This window comes from Eurosta solidaginis, chromosome 2 (genome assembly GCF_040869045.1).
Source record: "Eurosta solidaginis isolate ZX-2024a chromosome 2, ASM4086904v1, whole genome shotgun sequence".
In the NCBI taxonomy this organism is placed as follows: Eukaryota; Metazoa; Arthropoda; class Insecta; order Diptera; family Tephritidae; genus Eurosta; species Eurosta solidaginis.
The window spans coordinates 177,132,862-177,157,787 of record NC_090320.1 but is presented as its reverse complement, the minus strand read 5'-3'; the positions used below and the strand labels follow the sequence as shown (position 1 = coordinate 177,157,787).

Genomic DNA, 24,926 nt, shown 5'->3' with positions numbered 1-24,926 from the left:
ACACATATAGTAATAGGAGTAACGTTCCTGCCAAATTTCATCATGATATCTTTAACGACTGCCAAATTACAGCTTGTAAAACTTTTAAATTACCTTCTTTTAAAAGTGGGCGATGCCACGCCCATTGTCCAAAATTTTACTTATTTTCTATTCTGCGTCATAATGAATTGTCGCACTTTTTCGGTTTTTCGAAATTTTTGATATCCAAAAAGTGTGCGTGGTTATGGTCCGATTTCGTCCATTTTTAATAGCGATCTGGATGAGTGCCCAGAAACTTACATACCAAATTTCATTAAGATATCTCAAAATTTACTCAAGTTATCGTGTTTACGGACGGACGGACGGACATGGCTAAATGAATTTCTTTTTCCGCCCAAATCGTTTTGATATATAGAAGTCTATGCCTATCTCGATTAGTTTATGTCGTTACGGATTACCGTTATGCGAACAAAATTAATATACTCTATGAGCTCTGCTCAGCCGAGTATAAAAAGCTCTATGCCTATCTCAATTAGTTTATGCCGTTACGGATTACCGTTATGCGAACAAAATTAATATACTCTATGAGATCTGCTCAGCTGAGTATAAAAGGCTAGTCAGGTGTTATATGAAGAAAAGAAGTTAGACTTTTTTGAACAAATAAAAGGGTGGTTAGCTAAAGTAGGAAAAGAACAAGTTATCAAGCAATCAAATAGAAAAATGAAAACTGTGCTATCTTCCATGATCAGCTTAGACATTGCTAAACACGGCCGGCCTTTTATAGATGGTGTTTTTGTTAAAAACATTTGTCTAACAGTTTTTCAAAAAATGAATCTTGATACAGAACTAGTTAAAGATATACCTATATCCCGCCAAACAGTAGCCCAACGGATTGATGAACTGGGAATACACATTCTATATGCAATAAAGAAAAAAATTAATGATTGCCAATTTTTTTCTCTGTGCTTGGATGAAACCACTGATATTAATGATTTATGTCAACTGGCGATATGTATTCGGACAGTTAATGTAAATTATGAAATAACTGAAACAATGTTTTCTCTTGAAACATTCTGTAGTAAATTGACAGGAAAGATCTTTTTCACCGTAGGAAAAGAAAATGTTTTTTTTTTAAATTTTCGATGCAAACAAATTTGCAGAAGTATGTACGGATGGGGCAAACGTTATGACCGGCAAGAATGAAGGGTTCATAGACGAATTGAATAAAAATGGAATTTCTGGAAGACATTTTCATTGCATTATTCATCAAGCTGCACTCGCTTCAAATTTTTTGAACGGTCATCCTGTCATGAAACATGCAGAACAGATTATCAATGAAATACGGGGAGGGCACCATTCCCTCACCCACAGAAAGTTTGCAAATTTTTTTAAAAACAACTTTTGCTCGACATGATGACCTAAAAATGTTTACAGACAAGTCGTGGTGATTGTCTTAACAGGTAATATGAGTTGAGGGAAGAAGTTTTGCAATTTCTTGAAGTTAATTGTAGCGAAGACGCCCTAGTTCGATCTTTAAAAGATGACAATTTTATTTTGGATTTAGCGTTTTTGGCTGATGTCTCCTTTTTTTGAACAAACTCAATTTAAAGCTTCAAGGAAAAGAAACAGGAATAAACGATGCTATGAAAAATGTGAATCAATTCCAAACAGAACTGTTTTTGCTTTTAAGGGAACTTCAATCTGGCGATTATACCCATTTTCCGAAAACTTCGGTTATTATTAAGAAACATGCGGGTGTTAAGCCGATTGATCGTATTGCAATTCTCGAAAAATTGTTTAACAATTTTGAAGACAGATTTAGGGATTTTGTTTGTTTTCAACCATTTCTTGACATCTTTGAAAACCCCTTCAAAAGCGATATAAGTAATTATGAATTTGAAATTCAGTCCGAGCTAATCATCTAACGAAGCGAAAACGTTCCACCACACGGAGAAAATATTGAATTCTGGAAAAATTTAGAAGAGTCATCATGTCCAATATTGAAAAGAATACCTATCTTTCCAGTGCCTATCACTTTTTCCCACAACATATCTTTGTGAGAAAATTTTGCCGGACTTAAAGCTCATTTGCTCCAAGCAGCGCAACAGTTTAACATCAAGTCATTTATCGAATATACTTTTATTAAGAAGCTGTCACGAATGTATTGATATTGAAGATTTTATTAAACATAAAATATAGTTTTACAAACCCAAATATATATAAGGATATATATATCACGAAAAAAACTCAAATTGTAATTTTTTTATTTAAATTTCAATTGGAAACCGGGAGGGAGGCAGGTAAGGTTTCCAAATGAATGGTTTAAATAAATAAAATATTGAATACTTGGTTTTGTGATTTTTTTAATGATATATTAATTTGTAAAATTATATTATATCTTTAATCAAACTGATAATTGATAATCGAGAGTATATGAGAAAGATTGTTGTAAAGTTTTTGTGTTGCTTGGAAAGAATAAATTTAAAGTTAGAAAAATTTGCACACAAAAATGTGGTGAAGGGAAAGTGTTAAGCACTCAAAAAAATCCTTTTCAATGTTGGATATTCTTACACTTTTTTCGAGAACTCAATATTAGGTCTGTATGGTGGAACATTTTTACTAACTCATACCTACCTATATCGTAACTGAAGGGGGTTTAAAGATATCAGTAAATGTTTGAAAACAAACCAAATTCTGAAATATGCCTTCAATTGTTAAAAAATTTTTCGAGAATCACAACATGATCACACGGCTTAACACCCTCAAGTGCTCTTGAATCGAATGCAAGTTGATGGTTGATGCAATATGCCTAAAAAATTTAATTTTGCTTCAGTTGACCTACAAAGCATTTATGTTACCAGTAATAATGTTTTCCCATCAGTCCACACACTTATAAAAATTAATTTGCATTAAATCATTAACATCGGTAATACAAGAATTTTATCAAATACAAAATCTGTCAAATACCACCCTTATTTAAAAATGCGTAGGCTTAACAAGTAACACACTTGAATTTTTTATTTGAAAGTCTAACACGTTTCAAATTTTCTACTCCAATCCAATATGCTGTTATTTTGGTTTAAATTTCCTACTGGGCTGCTCCCATTCTTTCGTTCTCACTCATACACTCACATTTTTTGTTTTGGACACCACCCAGCGGCGAAGTGAGTCTGCGATCCTTCCACGTTAAGTATTACGGAACCCTTACAAGTAATGTATTACATTCACTTAGATTGTATGCTGACTTGTAATGAAGGAATTTCTATGCATTCTTCGTACTAGAGGTTTTAAAACTTCGTGAAGGTCCGTGTAAAATACATATATACATACATATATATGTTCATACATTTACATATATATGTACATGTAGATCGTTTTGTGGCACGCGTCAGTCGATTACTCGTGTGAAGGTTGTGCGCTGTAAATAGTATTGAAAAAACCTCAGGCAATAAATAATAAAAAACAAATTTGAACTATTTAAGTGAGTTTTTCAGTTAAATTACTTAGATTTACATGTTATAATAATAGGTTTCTTCTTATTTAGTGTGTGCATTGTGGAGTTCCAGCAAGCATAACTGTAAGTTCTGCGAACTACTGAAATTTGTGATTTTATGTATAATGTAAGTTAACACAGTAGTATGTACCTATGACTATGTTTTTTTATTAATTTTTTTTGTTTAAATTACAGATACTTTAAAAGTTGATGGCACCAATGAGCGCTTATATAAACAAACCATACGACAAGCATTCAAAACACAAGCGGGTCTTAGCAAAACGAAAGTATTGTAATAAAATTTAACATCTTAAAAATAAGGAAAATATTGGAAGTGCTGGGAACACAGACGTTTTTTTTTCTCAAACAATATTTCAGTTTTTTTTATTAATTATAAGAAAGAGGATGTATATATGTAGGTTAGGTTTGTGGCTGCCCCATATGTATGTGTATGCATAATATCTAGTATGAAATTGTAGTTGCTACTTTAGTTTTTTTAAGCTTGTTTGATGAAATATTTCACATAAATTTGTTAATTTCTAAAATAACTAAATAAAAATAAACATTTTAAAAATGTTATAAATGAAAATACATAATTTACTTTGCTGTTACCCTGCCTTTGAATTGTACAGTGATTCTGTTCCAAGAGCACTTACCACTTCAGAATTGTGTATCGTTCTGTGGGTGCTCTACCTACACTGCCGATTACAATTGCATAAATGTACACTGCAATGTGTTGAATATACTGTCCCACTTCGATTACAAGTACACGAATTCGTATAGTGGGTTCCTAAGATTCCTTACCCTTTCGAAAGCGTGTATCGTTATATGGATGACCTCTCCACAATGCCGATAACAATTTCAGAATGGTGTGCCCTAGAGTAATAAATATCCGAAAATTGTTCGGAGATCGTTTACTTACTCCATTACCAGTAATGATGTAAGTAATCAGTCCTGTACACAAAACGGTCATGCTTATGGAAGAGTAACATTGATTGTAATTGATTCTGGAAGGAAAACTGCATTCGAAGTGTTTGAGAAGTATTTGATTTCTTAATGCACACTTTCGCTGCTGGGCACTGATGTAAACATAGAAGGTGACGAAGAATATCTCACATACACATATGTAGTCATTAGCTAAGAGCAGAAGTTGATACTAACATACATATACACACGCATATGGCTAGTAGGAAAGCATAAACTACAAATAGATACAATTGTCTTCGAACACATTTTCGCGAAATAACTAGACCTTAGGAGAAATGGGTGAACGAGAAAACCGAGAGTATAAAAGCAGCGCAAGCTGAGGAATCAGTAATCAGTTTGATTTAAACACGCTTTTGAGAAGTACTTGATATTGAAGTATAATAATACTGGTCCCAAAGTAGACTAAATAAAGACCATATTGCCATACTGAGTATTGGAGTTATTTATTCGACAGTTCAGCGATACGAACGTTAGCAGAGGTGCATAAAACCAGGACTTCCCTAAATTCGTTACAATATAGTTACGCAACCCTGAGTGGATAGGGGCCTTTACACTAGTATGAAGTATGAATGTTGGAATTCGAGTTCAATACTCAGCTCCCGAGAAGCTAGCTGTGCAAATTTTGTAATTTTTCTCTAATATCAATTACAAATAAATTGTACTAAGCAATATGAGCATGTCTTACTAATTAAATACAATTTGGCACTTGTTTATTTTTATTTTGTTCGACACTGATGGGAATGGGTTATTCTAAACGGTTGAATTTATCAAGAAATGACGTAGTATTCATCGAATGAGCGTCATAATACCGAATGAAAATTCGTTCAGCTCGAAGATTGAATTTGTCTCACAATAGGGGCCAATTAAGTATCAGAATATCGAATATATCTATTTATAGGAAATCTTTGATATATACAAAGTGGGCGTGGTTGTATAACGAGAAGAAGTTTGTCAAATTCCATTACAATAGCTTTCAATTTTCTTTCGTTTGAGACTACCGATTTTGTGGGTTGACTTAAATCCGTGGATGCTGCCGAAAGAATCTGTTGGTGCTATCGTAAACCCAAAAAAGCGAGGGCTACTTCTTGGCAATTGTGTTGCGTCAACGAATTTATTATTCACTAGAATCCATTAAATTAGAGCATATCAACCAACTGGGAAAACATTGGTGAATTTCAGATTTTTGACGCCGGCGCAGACATGTGTAATGAAAAATTTTGAAGACTTAAAAGTTTGGATTTTAGGGACTTTATAAATTGCCGATAGTTAATATGTTACTTTAAAAAGTCTAACAAAAATAATTATAAACAATTTTTATTTTTCTTATTGTAAATTATTAATTTCTATTGACTAAAAAAAATGTATTGAAATGAAATTCTTATTTTAAAATTTTTACAAATTGTAACGTAGCGTTACAATGGTATGACCCCCACTGTAACCCTTTTTCTCCTACGCCTGAGACCCCCACTCTAACCCTTTTTCACCTACGCCTGAGAGTATACATAATTTGCACACGGCACGACAACATCAGCAGTTACATACCAATGCATGCGAATAGCATTTGACAATAACAAGAATTGCACACGGCACGCCAACTCAAAATAGTATAAAAGAGGACGAATTGGCTGTTGTCATTTCATTCCTCGCAGGTTAGTCAGAGTCCCTCTACCGCCACAACTGAGACAGTACCCGTATAGGAAGCCACCCGCAAGAGCCGCCATTGGAAACCGCCCCCGAGAAGGTAATCACGTGGAACGGTTGCCCTGATACCTCGCCCTGATCGCACCACTGGTACGCGTTCCGTTGTCGCTTTGATGTTGTCGCTATCCGACCGCCGTTGCGCTGCTACCGTCAGTCGCCCGCTATCCGACCGCCGTTGCGCTGCTACCGTCAGCCGCCCGCTATCCGACCGCCGTTGCGCTGCTACCGTCAGCCGCCCGCAATCCTACCACCGTTGCGCCGCTGCTACGACGACCGTCAGCTGCCCGCTATCCAACCGCCGTCGTACCGCTGCTACGACGACCGCTAGCCGCCGTCACCTTATCAACGTCCATCCAGTTCGCTGGTGCCGTCACTGCGTCTATACCGCTACATCCATCCGTCCGCTAATACTGTCCGCCGTCCAGCCCCCGTGCTAATCCCGCCACTGCGCAAATACCGCTGTGCCAACCCGTCCGCTAATACTGTCCGCCGTCCAGCCGCTGCGCTCATACCACTGTACCAATCCGTCCGCCAATACTGTCCGCCGTCCGGCCGCCGCGATGATCCCACCGCTGCTCCCGGGCAACCGTACCAACCCACGCCTGTTAGCCGCCACCTCCATCTTTGTACGGAAAGCTGCTGCCCTCACTACCCATCAAGCCGTGTGTGTGTGTGTGTGTGTGTGTGTATTCGTCATTAACACATAACAACTGTGTTCTTATTAAGTGGAGGTTTGTGGGACGACAAAACCCACCTCATAAAATATGAATTATAATAATATTATATGTCTGTGAAAAAGAATATACCAAAGCAACAAATAACTATTCCTCGCTTAATGAATAAATATACAGAATAAGTCTAAAATGATGGTACTGGTGTATACAGAAATAAGCAAAGAAACAACACTGCGGTTTTGTTCCGAGTTATCCATGGTACGAATTATGGTCATACAAACAAAAATAGCACACATTCCGGAATTGCTTGATGACGATAACTGTGCGGTTTTCGAAATGTGCCATTGCAATGTGACAGAAAATATTTGTTTCTTTTCAGTTCCTTCGCTATTAAAAATCTGTTAAAATTTCTTGGGAATTTTAATTTTGCAACATAACGCATTCATCCATGAACATTAGCACATATACATACATCATAATATTTGTATATATATTAGTTCCTAAATATATTTACTTCATATAGCTTAAACTACTATCGGTGTACGTATATCAACAGTTTTGCTGTCTGTTAAGGTGGAGGACATAGAACAGAGTGTGTTAGTATTTTGGTTGTCAAAATCTTTTGCAGGGTTGAGACTAACAAAATTTTTCACATTACTTGTCACATTAAAAGGGCTTTTAGATGGATAATTCCCTTCTACCATTTCGGCAATCGTAATTCTTTTCATTTCAGAACAAGATGAATCCAAAAGGCGAAAATTAATAGGAAAGCGTATAGCAAACGTAGATGAAGATAACGACGACCGGTTGTTATTTTCCGCGCCTTCGCCAAGAGATCCAAATTCTGGCGTAACGGTGATTGTGCTGCTTACACTTGTCGGGGATGCCTCTTCTGATGGTGTTGATGACAATTGATTGATTTCGGCAAGTGCACGCCCAATTGCAATATACACAACCGAGCTGTTATCACTATCATATTCCCTATCATTGTCAACAATGTCCGAATCATAAGAGCAATAAACGTTAACATCTGAATCAGAGGATATAACATTTTCAAATTGCTTAAGTAAATCTTCCTCAGCTTGGCTGACTGGTGGCGGTGGATGTATGATTGAAAGTGTTGAATTTGATGATAGCTCACCGCTCTGATACCCTTTTGAACTTTTTATTTTAAACGGAGTTGAGCACATCTTTTGATTTCGCTGACCTCGTCAAACTTTTTCCTTTTGAGATTTGGGTTTTGAAGGAGTAAAGTTAGCAGGGAAACTAAAAAAAAAAAAGAAAATATAATTAGTGATATAAATGCATGTATATATGCTGAATATGCATAGGTTAAAAAAAAATGAAATAAAGAGTCTCCACACATGCAATCGTCAAAGCTTTTTGGCATTTTGTAACATACTCAATGTGTAAACCAGTATCGGATTTGAGGGGGGCGAAGGGGCGATCCCCACCCCCCAGACTAGATTTTTTGGGGTTGGTGTCGACATTCTGTATGTACAAAATTCTGCTTTTTTAAAATTCTGCTTTCTAAAATTCTGCTGTACAAAATTCTGTATTACAAAATTCTGTATTAAAATATAATGTTAACAATGTTAAAGAGGTCATGTAATTATTTTGAAAAAGCGCGCCATGCACAGTAATTCTGCGTAGAACACCTTTCTGCATAGGCGGCCTTCGGCCGGGCTTATAAAAGATAACCCTGGGCTACGCCATGGCAAGTCCGGGTGTGTGGTATAAACGTGGCTACAGCCACGGTAATGTTCTTCTGCGTAGGCGGCCTTCGGCAGCACTTTAAAAAAATAACGCTTAGCCGATCCAATACCGGCTACGCCATGCCATGATTCCGGAATTTTGACTTCCAGTATTAAACATGCAGAATTTTAGAAAGCAGAATCTTAGAAAGCAGAATTTTAAAAAGCAGAATTTTGTTCAACCAGAATTTTTTTGCAATTTACAGAGTTTGGTCAACCACAATTTTGTAATACAGAATAATGACACGCTCCCAATTTATTGTTGTTGTGTTTGTTCGGAACAAAATTTTTTTCGCGAAGTCCCAGAAACCCACTATTTATATGCAGAATTTGTATAAATCAGGCATCGGCATTTAGTAGCACAATTGTGCACACTCAATTCACACATATTCTTATTCTCTTTAGTTTAGTAGTCACTGAGCATTTGGCGCAGCAACACCGATTGTGTGTTGACGAATGTTATTAGCAAGCAACAAGCAAAGATCGTTTGTTAATTTTTTCAATGCGCACAAGCGAAAAATATTTAATGTTGACCAACCCTTTTGCGCAAATACAATGTATTTAATTGTATAAACCTTTTGCTTCCCAGTTTTCGCATTAACAATATAATAACAAACGATCTTGTATTGTTGCTTGCTAATAAGCGAATGAACTAAGCAAACCGATGCATCAAGTGATGTGCGCGAATATCGCGCTCTCACTAACACATCTGCATTTCCAAAATGCCGATGCCTGCTATAAATATAATGATGGATTTTTGGTCGTTACTTTTCGTAATGCAGTTTTTGTATGCATGCTTTAATTGAGTATCAATTTTCAAATAATATTAGCGCTCAACAGTAAAGCCCCCATTACTGATACTTAGCATAGACTTGACTTGACTTGGAAACTTAGACACGATTATACTCCACTTGGCGCATAAAATCTGGCATCATATCAGCGTTGAAATTTATTTTTAAATAAATGTCAATTTGTATGACAAAATGTCAAAATGAAATGGAAGCAAACAAATGGCATCTCAAAATGTAAACGTCACTTAGAACTTACATAGAAAATCAAAATTCAACAGACTTCTAAGTCAAGTTAAGTTTTGAGTAATCAGTAACATGCAATGTTCATTTAACAGAACTGTAAGTGACAGTTCGCAAGCCAAGTCAAGTCTATGCTAAGTATCAGTAATGGAGCCTTAAGAATGCTCATGCAAATCAGTCCAATTCTCAGAAATATTTGCGCTGTTGGTAACATACTGAATAAAACTTTACATTAGGGGGACTCATGATAGCATATAAACTTATAAGGTGTAAAATTATATCCATTTACACACGCGGTTATATGAACGCAACTAGTAATACTCTTGATAAACTTGATTGTTTTTCAGCTGTATTATTTCCAAAAAAATTTTTTTGATTGTTATACAAATTAAAAAATACCAAGATTAAGTGTAAAATCAAAACTAAAACGCCTTTACTTGCTGATGTTGGAGATTTTTGATGAAAATGCCGTCTGTAATGTCTGCAAGGTTGCATTCCTTTGAGTTTACCGCGTTTACACAATGAAATGTGCGCGTAAATTTATACAAATCGTGTAAATGATTTTTCATACAAAATTTGACAGCTCCTGCGTAAACTAGATAAATTTATACGTTTACACACTTTATAAGGCATTTATACGGTTACATGAGTCCCCCTATTATTGAATAAAGTTTATTCAGAATCATCCCTCTCACTCTACACGTTTTCACCACTTTCTACTGGGCATTTGTCATCTCTGTGGAAACTGCAGTGCACATATTCAATTACAGTAGAGTCGCGAGAAAGTTAATCGCCAGTGTTCGGACTTCTACCACTAAAGTGGTAGATCTACCACTATTTTTCTTTTATTTGAAGTTATCCCACTTTTACCACGCAAGCTCGAAAAAAGGTGGTTGTTTTTTATAGAAGTTTTTTGAAGAAACCTGTGCTTTTCCACAATTTCTTAAGAAGAGAAACAATATTATTTGTAGCAGAATAGTTCTATAAAACTCAAAATAACACCTAGCGATGCTTTGATCACTATTTAATCTCTTTTCCTTTAGGTTTTAGTACATAACTGCCACTTCCACCAACCTATGTATATATAGGAAAATAAGTGAGTAATATTCACTACTTAAAAATATTTCAAATATAACCCAATGCTACCACTTTTTTCATAAATCGACCACTATTTTCTGAAAAATCTGCCACTAAACAAAATTTTAAAGTCCGCACACTGTTAATCGCTCGGCTAAGTTGACCGAGCATGAGCGTCCACGTCCCGCTCTAAAAAGTTAACTATGTATTGGCTAACTTTTCTGAGCTCATTAATTTTTCAAATCTAACCGTTTGTTTGGCAATAAAAACATCCAGAAAGATGCTATAAATGGAGAAAAAAAAAATTGACAAGTGTAACCTTGGCACACATAGTGATCGATCATGATTCAATTACTAGAGGTTTGTTCTTCAATGATGACAGATCTTTGACACTCCCAAATTGGAAAATATGGACGGGTTGCTTTTACGAAGTAAGGAAAACGGGTCATAATTCAGTTCCTTTAAGTGAAATTGTAGTAGACAAGTATCTTTGGTAGTATATTATTAGTGATAATAATTTTGTAAATGCCAAAAGTTTTTGGGGAAATAATTCATTTTCTACTAAATATTTCATGAATTGATAAAGTTATGTTGGGTTTTTCATTATTTCAGAAATTGTTTGAAGAATGCCGTACGTTAGAATTTTATTAAAAAATTCACTATCTCAAAATTTGTTTCCAAAACGCCCTACATGAGCATAAGTTCAGTGCATTTTGTCATAAGAGAAAGTTAATGAAAAGCATTCTGAGATGAAGGGGTTCTTCAATCTAACTCTAATATAGGGCGGTTTTGTGACAAATCCTGAATAGGGAAATTTTTGAAAAATATTTTGAGATAGCATGATTTTGAACAGGCAGCCGACAAGGGGTGATACGCTACTCAGCAGCCGCAAGGAACTGACAAAAACAAAAATAAAAGAAAATGGCTTATTGTCTTAGAACTTTATATTTCTACCTTGATTTTGACAGAAGAGTTAAGCTTTTGAGCGGTCCTGCTACACAGGGAGTACTCACCTTTTTATTCTGAAATTTCGGAAAGCTTTTTCCGTTAAGTATTCATGGAAGCGTTGCGGATAAACCGTTAATTTAGAATATTCGGAATACGTTCATTTGCTACTACCTCACGAGGTCCGAATGTGCATAATATTCCAAATATAAACCGATTCTCAAAATTCTTAAATGGAGACGAATGTTCCGAACATACGGAATTAATAGAACAGAAGGTCGAATTTTAATACGCGCCCAAAAATATCGAGAGAAGTATCAAAAGACGCGTACTGACCTTCGATAACCTCGAAGACGGAAATAAAAATTTTAGTTCCTTCAAAAAATATTGACGAAAAACCAAAAAATGACCCGGGTCGCGTTGGTGACCTTCAGCCGAGCTTATAAAAAATTACCCTGTCCGGTCCTCCAATGAGGTGGGATCAAAATTAAATGCATGCAAATTCCCTTTGTACACAAATCTTTTTAAGTGCACAAAAGCATTACAAAAACCACATGAAAATTGCCAACTTCAACTTGAAATATCTCTGAGCAGAGATACAATTTTTCTTTTCCGCCTTAGAATTATTGTTGTCGAGGTCACCTCTCTCGATATTTTTGGACGCGTATTAGAAGTAGACTCCTGTTCTGGACTTTTACATGAATAAGTTAACATGCCCAATGAGTACATTTCGTTATGGCATCTCCATTATTTACTAATGACATTTTTACGTGAATCGATTTAATAGTCGAGGTTTTGGCGTTGAACGATGAATTTTGAATTGGTTTAGGTTTCGTATGTTCATAGGTTTACGAAAGTGCACGATTCCTTGGTGTTCGTACTTTTCATAAAACCTATGTTCAGCCACACTAATAGATCATGGCATAGTTAATAAATTCGTCATAAAATTAAAATAAATGTTCTAAGGATATATGCAGTTAAGTACTTATCTAATTGCTTCCTATTTCTACTACTAATATTTTTCGAAAATTCGCAAAGAAACAACACAGTTAACGGATGTCAATTCGATTTGGGAGCAAAATGCCTGCAATTGTCAAAAAATGTGTCTGTCGAGCAAACCTCTTGTGATTGAAACATGGTGATCGATATTTTTAATAATTTAGGATAACCCTTCGAAGATTGTGTTGGAATTGGAACGGATGGATGTTCTGTAATGACATCAGAAGTTAAGGGACCAGACCACCTTGTACGAGTTTTCGATATCACGACTGAAAAAGGTCAAATGACAAGGCCTTTGGCCAAACTGGTTCTATTTCCACCAGCCAATGAAACAAGTGGATACACCGATGACTAAACCGATCATTAAATTAGAAAATTCCACTTCTTTAAAATATGTAATGCCTCTTCGAATTATCGGCGAAAAATAAATATTAATCGAAAATCAGAATTTCGAAAATGAAAATAAATTCAATTCGCCATTTTCATTTCAAAAATCGACCATACACCGATGACCAAACCGATCCTTAAATTAGGACATTCCACTTCTTTAAAATATGTAATGCCACTTCGAATTATCGGCATAAAATAAAAATTAATCGAAAATCAGAATTTACAAAATGAAAATAAATTCAATTCGCCATTTTCAGAGATAGATATAGACTTCCATATATCAAAATAATCAGGATCGAAAAAAAATTTGATTGAGCCATGTCCGTCCGTCCGTCCGTCCGTTAACACAATAACTTGAGTAAATTTTGAGGTATCTTGATGAAATTTGGTACGTAGGTTCCTGAGCACTCATCTCAGATCGCTATTTAAAATGAACGATATCGGACTTTAACCACGCCCACTTTTTCGATATCGAAAATTTCGAAAAACCGAAAAAGTTCGATAATTCATTACAAAAGACAGATAAAGCGACGAAACTTGGTAGGTGAGCTGAGCTTATGACGCAGAATAGAAAATTAGTAAAATTTTGGACAATGGGCGTGGCACCGCCCACTTTTAAAAGAGTGTAATTTAAAACTTTTGCAAGCTGTAATTTGGCAGTCGTTGAAGATATCATGATGAAATTTGGCAGGAACGTTACCCCTATTACTATATGTACGCTTAATAAAAATTAGCAAAATCGGAGAAGGACCACGCCCACTTTTTAAACAAAATTTTTTTTAAAGTAAAATTTTAACAAAAAATTTAATATCTTTACAGTATATAAGTAAATTATGTCAACATTCACCTCCAGTAATGATATGGTGCAACAAAATACAAAAATAAAAGAAAATTTCAAAATGGGCGTGGCTCCGTCCTTTTTTATTTAATTTGTCTAGGATACTTTTAACGCCATAAGTCGAACAAAAATTAACCAATCCTTTTGAAATTTGGTAGGGGCATAGATTTTATGACGTTAACTGTTTTCTGTGAAAATGGGCGAAATCGGTTGATGCCACGCCCAGTTTTTATGCACAGTGGTACGTCTGTCCTTCCGCTCGGGCGTTAACACGATAACTTGAGCAAAAATCGACATATGTTTACTGAACTTAATTCACGTGCTTACTTGAACTCACTTTATCTTGGTATTAAAAATGAACGAAATCCGACTTTGACCACGCCCACTTTTTCGATATCGAAAATTACGAAAAATGAAAAAAATGCCATAATTCTTTACGAAATACGAAAAAAGGGATGAAACATGGTAAGGTAATTGGATTGTTTTATTGACGCGAAATATAACTTTAGAAAAAACTTTATAAAATGGTTGTGACACCTACCATATTAAGTAGAAGAAAATGAAAAAGTTCTGCAGGGCGAAATAAAAAACCCTTAAAATCTTGGCAGGTATTACATATATAAATAAATTAGCGGTATCCAACAGATGATGTTCTGGGTCACCCTGGTACACATTTTGGTCGATATCTGGAAAACGCCTTCACACATACAACTACCACCACTTCCTTTTAAAACTCTCATTAATACCTTTAATGTGATACCCATATCGTACAAACTCATTCTAGAGTCACCCCTGGTCCACCTTTATGGCGATATCTCGAAAAGGCGTCCACCTATAGAACTAAGCCCCACGCCCTTTTAAAATACTCATTAACACCTTTCATTTGATACCCATATCGTACAAACATATTGTAAAGTCACCCCTGGTCCACCTTTATGGCGATATCTCGAAAAGGCGAACACCTATACAAAAACCACCACTCCCTTTTAAAACCTTCATTAATACCTTTAATTTGATACCCATATCGTACAAACATATTCTAGATTCACCCCTGGTCCACCTTTATGGCGATATTTCGAAACGGCGTCCACCTATAGAACTAAGGCCCACTCCCTTTTAAAATACTCATTAACACCTTTCGTTTGATGCCCATATTGTACAAACAAATTCTAGGGCCACCCCTGGACCACCTTTATGGCGATATCTCGAAACGGCGTCCACCTACGGAACTAAGGATTACTCCCTTTTAAAATACTCATTAACACCTTTCTTTTGATACCCATATTGTACAAACAAATTCTAGGGTCACCCCTGGTCCACCTTTATGACGATATCTCGAAAATGCGACCATCTATACAGCAACCACCACTCCCTTTTAAAACCCTCATTAATACCTTTAATTTGATACCCATATCGTACAAACACATTCTAGAGTTACCCCTGGTCCACCTTTATGGTGATATTTCGAAACGGCGTCCACCTATAGAACTACGGCCCACTCCCTTTTAAAATACTCATTAACACCTTTCGTTTGATGCCCTATTGTACAAACAAATTCTAGGGTCACCCCTGGTCCACCTTTATGGCGATATCTCGAAACGGCGTCCACCTACGGAACTAAGGATTACTCCCTTTTAAAATACTCATTAACACCTTTCTTTTGGTACCCATATTGTACAAACAAATTCTAGGGTCACCCCAGGTCCACCTTTATGGCGATATCTCGAAACGGCGTCAACCTATGGAACTAAGGATTACTCCCTTTTAAAATACTCATTAACACCTTTCATTTGATACCCATATCGTACAAACGCATTCTAGAGTCACCCCTGGTCCACCTTTATGGCGATATCTCGAAAAGGCGACCACCTATACAACAACCACCACTCACTTTTAAAACCCTCATTAATACCTTTAATTTGATACCCATATCGTACAAACACATTCTAGAGTCACCCCTGGTCCACCTTTATGGCGATATTTCGAAACGGTATCCACCTATAGAACTAAGGCCCACTCCCTTTTAAAATACTCATTAACACCATTCGTTTGATGCCCATATTGTCCATACAAATTCTAGGGTCACCCCTGGTCCACCTTTGTGGCGATATCTCGAAACGGCGTCCACCAATGGAACTAAGGATTACTCCCTTTTAAAATACTCATTAACACCTTTCTTTTGGTACCCATATTGTACAAACAAATTCTAGGGTCACCCCTGGTCCACCTTTATGGCGATATCTCGAAACGGCGTCAACCTATGGAACTAAGGATTACTCCCTTTTAAAATACTCATTAACACCTTTCATTTGATATCCATATCGTACAAACGCATTCTAGAGTCACCCCTGGTCCACCTTTATGGCGATATCTCGAAAAGGCGACCACCTATACAACAACCACCACTCCCTTTTAAAACCCTCATTAATACCTTTAATTTGATACCCATATCGTACAAACACATTCTAAAGTCACCCTGGTCCACCTTTATGGCGATATCTCGAAAAGGCGAACACCTATACAAAAACCACCACTCCCTTTTAAAACCCTCATTAATACCTTTAATTTGATACCCATATCGTACAAACACATTCTAGATTCACCCCTGGTCCACCTTTATGGCGATATTTCGAAACGGCGTCCACCTATAGAACTAAGGCCCACTCACTTTTAAAATACTCATTAACACCTTTCGTTTGATGCCCACATTGTACAAACAAATTCTAGGGCCACCCCTGGACCACCTTTATGGCGATATCTCGAAACGGCGTCCACCTACGGAACTAAGGATTACTCCCTTTTAAAATACTCATTAACACCTTTCATTTGATACCCATATCGTACAAACGCATTCTAGAGTCAACCCTGATCCACCTTTATGGCTATATCCCTAAATGGCGTCCACCTATAGAACTATGTCCCACTCCCTCATAAAATACTCTTTAATTCTTTTCATTTGATACACATGTCATACAAACACATTCCAGGGTTTCCCTCGGTTCATTTTCCTACATGGTTATTTTCCCTTATGTTGTCATCATAGCTCTCAACTGAGTATGTAATGTTCGGCTACACCCGAACTTAACCTTCTTTACTTGTTTTTCACTCAAAATAACACAATTGTGCACAAAGCATTTAATTCCGGATTTCCTAATCAATTAAAATATGCAAACCTGATGGACGCACTCCATTAATTACCCACACAGCATTTAGATGATAAATTTTTGAACTTTCCTTCATATCAATACAATTTGACTACTCCTTGCGAATAAATACTGAGTTTTCATACAGTTGAACAAAATAAATAATAAAATAAGATTACTTTTAATGATCAAAAACTGAAAATCATTTTTCGATCACTTTTTGAAATAATTTTCGAATAACTTTGATGAATAAATTTTAAGATTTTATAAAAATGAACATAGAGAATAATAAAACTTGTTTGCTTTTGATGATCAATAACTGAGAACAATTTTTCAATCAACTTTCTTAATATTTGCAGACTACCTTTCTTGAATAAATGATGAATTTTTTACTTGTTAAAACTATACTTCTCATTGAAAATTTGATTTTTCTTCATTAGCTCACAATTTTTCAATCATAAAATCCAAAAAAATTACAAATATACAACACATATTCAAGACTAAAAGTAATATAAGTGCTGCTGCTAACCTAAGATGTCTTCTAGCATTTCTCTAGATGCGGCTTCCCAGAAAAGACATACTGGATGGAACCGATGTACGGAGGTTGTAAGCTGTTTAACCGCTGGTATGTTAAGCTTGATCGACACGCCTGGACCCGGCTTCAACATCCTCCATGAGCTATGATTGTCGAAAACATCTATTTATATTTAAAGAATGATATGAGATATAGTAAAATCGTGATTTTTAAAGTGACATCGTTACCATGATCTAAGATGATGATCATAGATGATGTTGGATGTTGTAGTCGTGTGTGTGTACAACGGTCAAGTTAATTACTACCTGCGGTTCAAAAATCTTACTTCCGAGCTTCCAAATGCTTTCACCCCCTGATGAAATATGATATTTATATAGTATTTAGTTATGTATTAAATATGATGGAAAAATGAATCACAATCTTATTCACAAATTATTCCAAACCATCATATAATATTGTAGTGCCACCGCATATAAATTAGAATAACATGAACATACTTAAAGCTATAGTCTGTTAACGCCTTTATAACATAAGTATCATATATTTATATTCTACCGCTAATTTCTCTTTGTACCAATCATACATTAATCAGCTACTCTGTAACTGTCTATTAAAGTTAATAAACTCGGTCTCAGCAGAACCTTGTAGCCGTGCAGTGTTTATTTAATTTAGTTCGCATTTATAAAAGTAAGTACCTGTACACGGCGACTGTACATGGCGACCGCGACAGTAGTACAACACAAACAAAAGAAAAAAACGTTTAAAAGACAATTAACTAAGTGAGAATTTCACTTTTGTGCATAAAATATTTAATTACTATCTGTAATTGAAAGTTAAATAATAGAAAAAAGTGCTCTTATTTTATAATAGGGGGAATCATGAAAGCATATAAACTTATAAGGTGTAAAATTATATCCATTTACACACGCTGTTATATGAACGCACCTAGTAACACTCTTGATAAACTTGATTGTTTATCAGCTGTATTATTGCCGAACAAAATTTTTTTGATGTTATACAGATTAAAAATTGCCAAGATTAAGTGAAAAATCAAAACTAAAACGCATTTACTTGCTGACGTTGGAGATTTCTGATGAAAATGCCTGCTGTAATGTCTGCAAGGTTGCATTCCTTTGAGTTTACCGCGTTTACACAATGAAATGTGCGCGTAAATTTATACAAATTGTGTAAATGATTTTTCATACAAAATTTGACAGCTCGTGCGTAAACTAGATAAATTTATACGTTTACACACTTTATAAGGCATTTATACGGTTACATGAGTCCCCCTAATATCATATAAAGGCCCCAAAAATTTCGTTTATTGCCAATTTTTACGGTTACGAAGAAAAGTACGAATAGCTTACAAATGCGTGTGCAATAAATAGCGAAGAACGAACGATATCTTCCGATTTGCGGCAGACCAAGTCGTGGGCGTGCGCTGGAATACTTTTGTTTGCAAAAAGCGCAGTCTGTTGAAAATCTGAACAGTGGCTTGGACAAAGTGCAAAAATATGTATTTATGCTGAGTTTTGATTGCATACAATTTGCAAAATTCGTCATTAAAAAGTGTATGAGGGAAAGGTGTTTTAAATAAAACAACAAACAAAACTATTTAAGATTACTTTTTATAAAAGCCACGCAAAATTTGCGTCACAACCACTGGAGGTCAGTGCCAGAAAATTACGTGTGTATTTAAAAAAGAGACGAAAAGTCCAGAAAAAAAAATATAAAAAAAAATGCATATATACGTATGCAGAAATACTGTGTTAATATGTAAAGGCGAACAGAGTGGTGTGCAATAAGCAGTACATATGTACACAAACATCACATGAAAGTTAAAAAATGTATAAAAACTACAACGATTAAATTATTAAAAAGTTCAACAGAGATAAAATGGAAAAAATTCAGCTAATAGAAGGCAACAACAATAAAAGATAACACTTTAACAATTTTTAAAAAGTGAATAATTGCTAAACAAAAATTACAACTACATGAAGGACGAAAACAAAAAACAACAAACATGGGTATACAAATATGTAAAAATCAACTAAATGAAATATACAAAGCGTAGATCCGGCAAAGTCAATGTACTTAAAACATATAATAGACGGCACAAAACGGGAAAGAAATACCTATATATACACATAAAATACGCAACGGTTACTTATGTACACATTTTAATGCAAAATTAAAACATCAAGAAAAAAAATTATTACTTTCAATACAACAAACATTAAATATGCAAAACATCGGAAGTCAGAGCGCAAATCGGCTGTTGCAACAGCTAAGCGATATTCGGCAAGAGCAGCAAAGAGTCAACCGACACAACAACGAAGGCATGAAGTAAAACCAGTAAACACCGGCAGAGACCACAACAGACAAGACAGCGAAGAGGAGTTACAGTGGTACAGCTAAGTTAAATTACTAACATTGTACATATATTAATAAATTAAATACAACATTTTTACATACAATTCATATATACATATAAATAATAAGAAAAATTACTAGGGCTTTTTGTTAAACCAATAGTTTAAATATATTAAAATGAAAAACAACAATAAATTAGCAAAGTCACTTTTTGAATAAGCTGAATTAGGGTGTGTAGGATTTTTCACGATAAATTATTCAATTGCTATGAGTGATATTGAAGCAAGGGCAAAAGAAGCTCAAGAGTCATTTTTAAAAATCACCAAACGAATTTTACAAAGTCGCCCATTATCTACAAGAGAAGAAAAATTAATAGAATACAAAGAATTACTTATCGAATCGTATAATTCAATTATATCTTTAAACTTAGAAAACATTTCAAGTAAAATCCATTAACGATATTATAGTACGTTGTAGAGAGCAGCTTATCAAATGTTTTGCTAAGCTAGAATGCAGAATAAAGATTCCACAAGATTTTACTTCATTACTGTGTGAAGATATTATTAAGGATTACGAATCAGGTGACGAATTCGTATATGATACTTTGCAAGTTTCCGGAAAAAATATTAAACGGCACGCTTCCTTAAATGCGTTAGATAATTTACTTGCTTTCCAAGACAAGCAATACGTATTTACTAAAGAACCAAACGCGAGTATTTTTAAACATTCAAATATGGCTACCGTAGAGCAAAAAAAATCATTTGTAACAATGTGTGCGTCTATAATTCGTGAAAATTATTCCGGTGACCCACTGGCTCTCGAATCGTTTATAGATAAAATAGATCTTGTTGAAAGTTTAGCTGAGGAAAACTTAATACCCACGCTAATATCATTTTTGAAATCTAAACTGGAAGGAAAAGCTCGAGAAGCTCTTCCTACGAGTATTTCATCTACCAACGATATAAAACTTTCCCTACGAGCACGAATAAAGCCTGACAACTCAAAGGTTGTTGCAGGAAAAATCGCAGCCCTATATGTAAGCAACAATAATTATTCGGATTTTTCTAAACGTGTGGAAGAACTATCAGAGGCTCTTGAACGTTCTTTAATCATTGAAGGCATAACACAAGCAAAAGCTCACGAGATGGCAGTCGAGCAAACTGTCAACGTTTGCCGACTAAATGCCAAATCAAGCTTAGTTAAATCAATCCTTGCCTCAACCCATTTTAAAGACCCAAAAGATGTTGTAGCAAAATTAATCGTTGAACAGAACAATGAAGTACAAGAAAGACAGGTATTGGCGTTTCGTGCTCGTACCAACAATAACTTTAGATCGTACCGTGACAATCAAAGGGGATCTTATGGGCATAACTTTAGTCGAGGTCACAACAGTAGTCGAGGTTATAGGCAAAACCACAACAGCAACGCAAATTTTTCTAACAATAACTCGAGACAAACTCAAAGAGTTCCTAGCGGCAGAAACAATAACAACTATAACAATAATTCAAGACATACCAATAACAATAGACAAACCAATGTCCGTACTTTAAACGCGGAAGCCCCTCAGGAGCGAACACTGAGGGAGCAAACCGAGTAAATTCGGCCAACAAAGAAGGCGAAGTGTCCATATATTGCTTAAACTTAAACTACACAGATTTTGTTGAGTTAGGATGTACCGATTCCCACAAATGGTGCACATTTCTTGTTGACACACAAGCAGACATCTCCTTAATTAAACTTTCCGCCTTAAATAAAGATACGCCCATGGACAGCGATAACATAACAGGTGTCACATCAGGTACAGTGTTGACTCTTGGAAAAATAACAACGAATTTAACAACATCCAATTACTTTTTTAAACATACATTACATGTCGTTCCAGACAATTTTAACATCCCCTCTGATGCCATTCATGGCAAAGATTTTCTCAAAGCATACAGATGCAACATAAATTATGCAAATGATCGTCTTTCGTTTTGGTTAAATAACCAAAAATTTGAGATTCCAATTTTACATAGTACAAACGTTAATACATGCATCATACCACCCAGGTGTGAGGTGTACCGTGTCTTTAACTTAGGGAAACCCAACCGGCAGCTATTCATAGAATCGCAGGAAATTTGCGACGGCGTTTTCACGGCAAGGTGTATTGCCAACAGTAGCAATCCTATATTAAAAATTATTAATACAACAGATAAAGTGAAGCTAGTTAACAATTGTCACGTTCAGTCAGAAATGTTAAGCAACTACAATGTTTATTCTATTAATAAAACAACAGCAGATGCAAAACGCATAAGCGAACTTACAAATATACTTACTCAGCAAATACCTAGGAATGGAAAAGAAAATTTATTAAACCTATGCCTTCAATACGCAGATATATTCGCATTAAAGGATGACGTAATGACAATAAATAATTTTTATGAGCAAAAACTTAGAGTAAAGGATGCAACGCCAGTTTATATGAAGAATTACCGATTACCCTATTCGCAGCGAGAGGAAATTGATAGGCAAGTAAAAAATCTTTTAAAAAACAATCTTATAGAAGAAAGTAATTCAAACTACAACAGTCCTCTGATTTTAGTTCCAAAAAAAAGCAGTGAAGGTCAAAAAGCTTACAGAATGTGTGTTGATTTCCGTGCTATCAATAAAAATCTTATAGCTGATAAATTTCCTTTGCCCCGCGTTGATATCTTAGATAACCTAGGCAGAGCAAAATTTTTTTCCACGTTGGACCTCTTCTCAGGATTTCATCAAATTCCGCTTCATGTTGACTCGCGCGATATCACGTCATTTAGTACTGATCGAGGTGCTTTTAGATGGAAGGTTTTGCCATTTGGATTAAATGTTGCCCCCAATTCATTTTCACGAATGATGTCCATAGCGTTTTCGGGAATTTCTCCGAATGAAGCATTTTTATATATTGACGATATTATTGTCATTGGATGTAGCGAAGAACATCACTTAAAAAATCTTAAGAAAGTTTTTGATACCTGCCGAACATTTAACCTTAAATTAAATCCACAAAAATGTAACTTCCTTCGATCCGAGGTAACATTCCTAGGTCACAAATGCTCGTCAACTGGAATTTCACCGGATAATTCAAAAATTGACAAAATTCAAAGCTACCCTATTCCGACAGATAAAGATTCTTGTAGGCGATTTGTTGCTTTCGCGAATTACTATCGCAGGTTTATACCCAACTTCGCTTTGCTAGCAGCACCATTAAATGCACTAAGTCGAAAAAATGCGCAATTTTTCTGGAGTGATGAATGCAAACATTCATTTGAATGTTTAAAAATGGCCTTGATTTCACCAAAAATTTTGCAGTATCCTGACTTCACAAAAAAATTCATTGTAACAGTCGATGCATCGAAAACAGGTTGCGGCGCAGTACTAAGCCAGCTCCATGACGGCAACGATTTACCTGTGCATTTCGCTTCTAAATCATTTAGCAAGTCTGAACAAAACAAGCCTATTATAGAGCTAGAACTGTTAGCGATTTATTTCGCTATTAAACAATTTCGACCATACATATATGGAACGCATTTCACCATTTCAGACCATAGACCACTGGTCTATCTTTTCAACATGAAAGATCCAACATCAAAACTTGCCAGAATCAGGTTAGAACTCGCGGAGTACGATTTCACAATCGAATATATCAAAGGAAAAACCAACGTAGCAGCTGATGCACTTTCGCGCATTTCATTTTCTGATTTAAAACAAGAATCTAAACACATTCTGACAATGAAAACTCGGTCAATGACGAAAAAATTTCAACCAAATACAAACAATGAAAGTCACACTTTAACAGAGAAAGTTATGGTGTATGATAAATTCGAATTCGAATTTTCCAAGAAAATACCGAAAATAAGATCTCAAATATGTAATGATAAAAATAAAACAAATTTTAATGTTCTTATATTTGCGCATATTAAATCCAAACGCATTTTTTTAACTAATGTTGCTACTGTTAACGAAACTCTGAATTTAGATGATTTGCTTTCGAGGTTGCAAAAGGCGGCCGACAGTCGGCACTTTAAGAAAATAGAATGGCCAAAAGATGGCATAATTTTTAAACATATTTCCATATCCGAGCTAAAAGCCAAAGGAAATGACATCCTAAAAACATAAGAAATAATATTAACTGACCCGGTGGAAACAGTGACTGATAATTCCAAAAAACTACAGCTAATGACCATTTACCACACTGACCCATTATCAGGTGGTCATTGTGGAACAAAAAAGCTATACGCGAAACTGAGAACAAAGTTTTATTGGAAAAATATGACGAGAGATATATCCAAATTTGTGAAGCTTTGCGTGGATTGCATACACAACAAAGTTAAGCCCAAAAATAAAGAAAAATTAGTTATTACGGCAACACCAATAAAGCCTTTCGATGTTGTTGTAGTCGACACAATCGGGCCTTTACCAACCTCTGATATCGGTAACAAGTTCGCTGTTACCTTGATATGTGATTTAACAAAGTATCTTGTAACCATAGCAATACCTGATAAAACAGCCAGTACTGTTGCCAAAGCCATTTTCGAAGGGTTTATTCTTACGTACGGTGTAATGAATACCATTAGAACGGATTTAGGCACCGAGTATAAAAACGAAATCTTTAACGAATTATGTAATATTTTAAAAATAACCCATGACTTTCCTACGGCTTACCACCATGAAACAATCGGTACAATAGAACGTAACCATCGCGTTTTTAATGAATATCTTCGCGCATACTTGAATGAAACATCCTCTGACTGGGATACCTATTTAAAATATTTCACATTCCATCATAACGTAACCGTAAACTCAGCTTTCGATAATAAGATAACGCCATTTGAGTTAGTTTTCGGCATAAACGCTATATTACCGCAAGAGGTACAAACTGTTACAATCGATCCTATTTACAATATTGATAACTATGCTAAGGAAATGAAGTATAGGATGCAAAAATCGCATAATCTTGCAAAAAGTTTGATAAGTAAACACAAAGCT

General features: G+C 35.4%; 1 protein-coding gene across 4 annotated transcripts in view; it reads right to left on the bottom strand.

Annotated features, from left to right (window-relative positions):
- Nucleotides 1–7,903: 7,903 nt before the first annotated feature.
- The window catches only part of LOC137240343 (probable G-protein coupled receptor CG31760), a 1,391,529-nt gene continuing 1,374,506 nt past the window's right edge, over nt 7,904–24,926 (bottom strand). For all 4 annotated transcript variants that reach the window (XM_067766452.1, XM_067766451.1, XM_067766453.1 and 1 more), the window contains one exon: nt 7,904–8,100. In XM_067766452.1, coding sequence (XP_067622553.1) covers nt 8,046–8,100 — 55 coding nt within the window. In that variant the 3' untranslated portion in view covers nt 7,904–8,045. The remainder of the gene's footprint in view (nt 8,101–24,926) is intronic.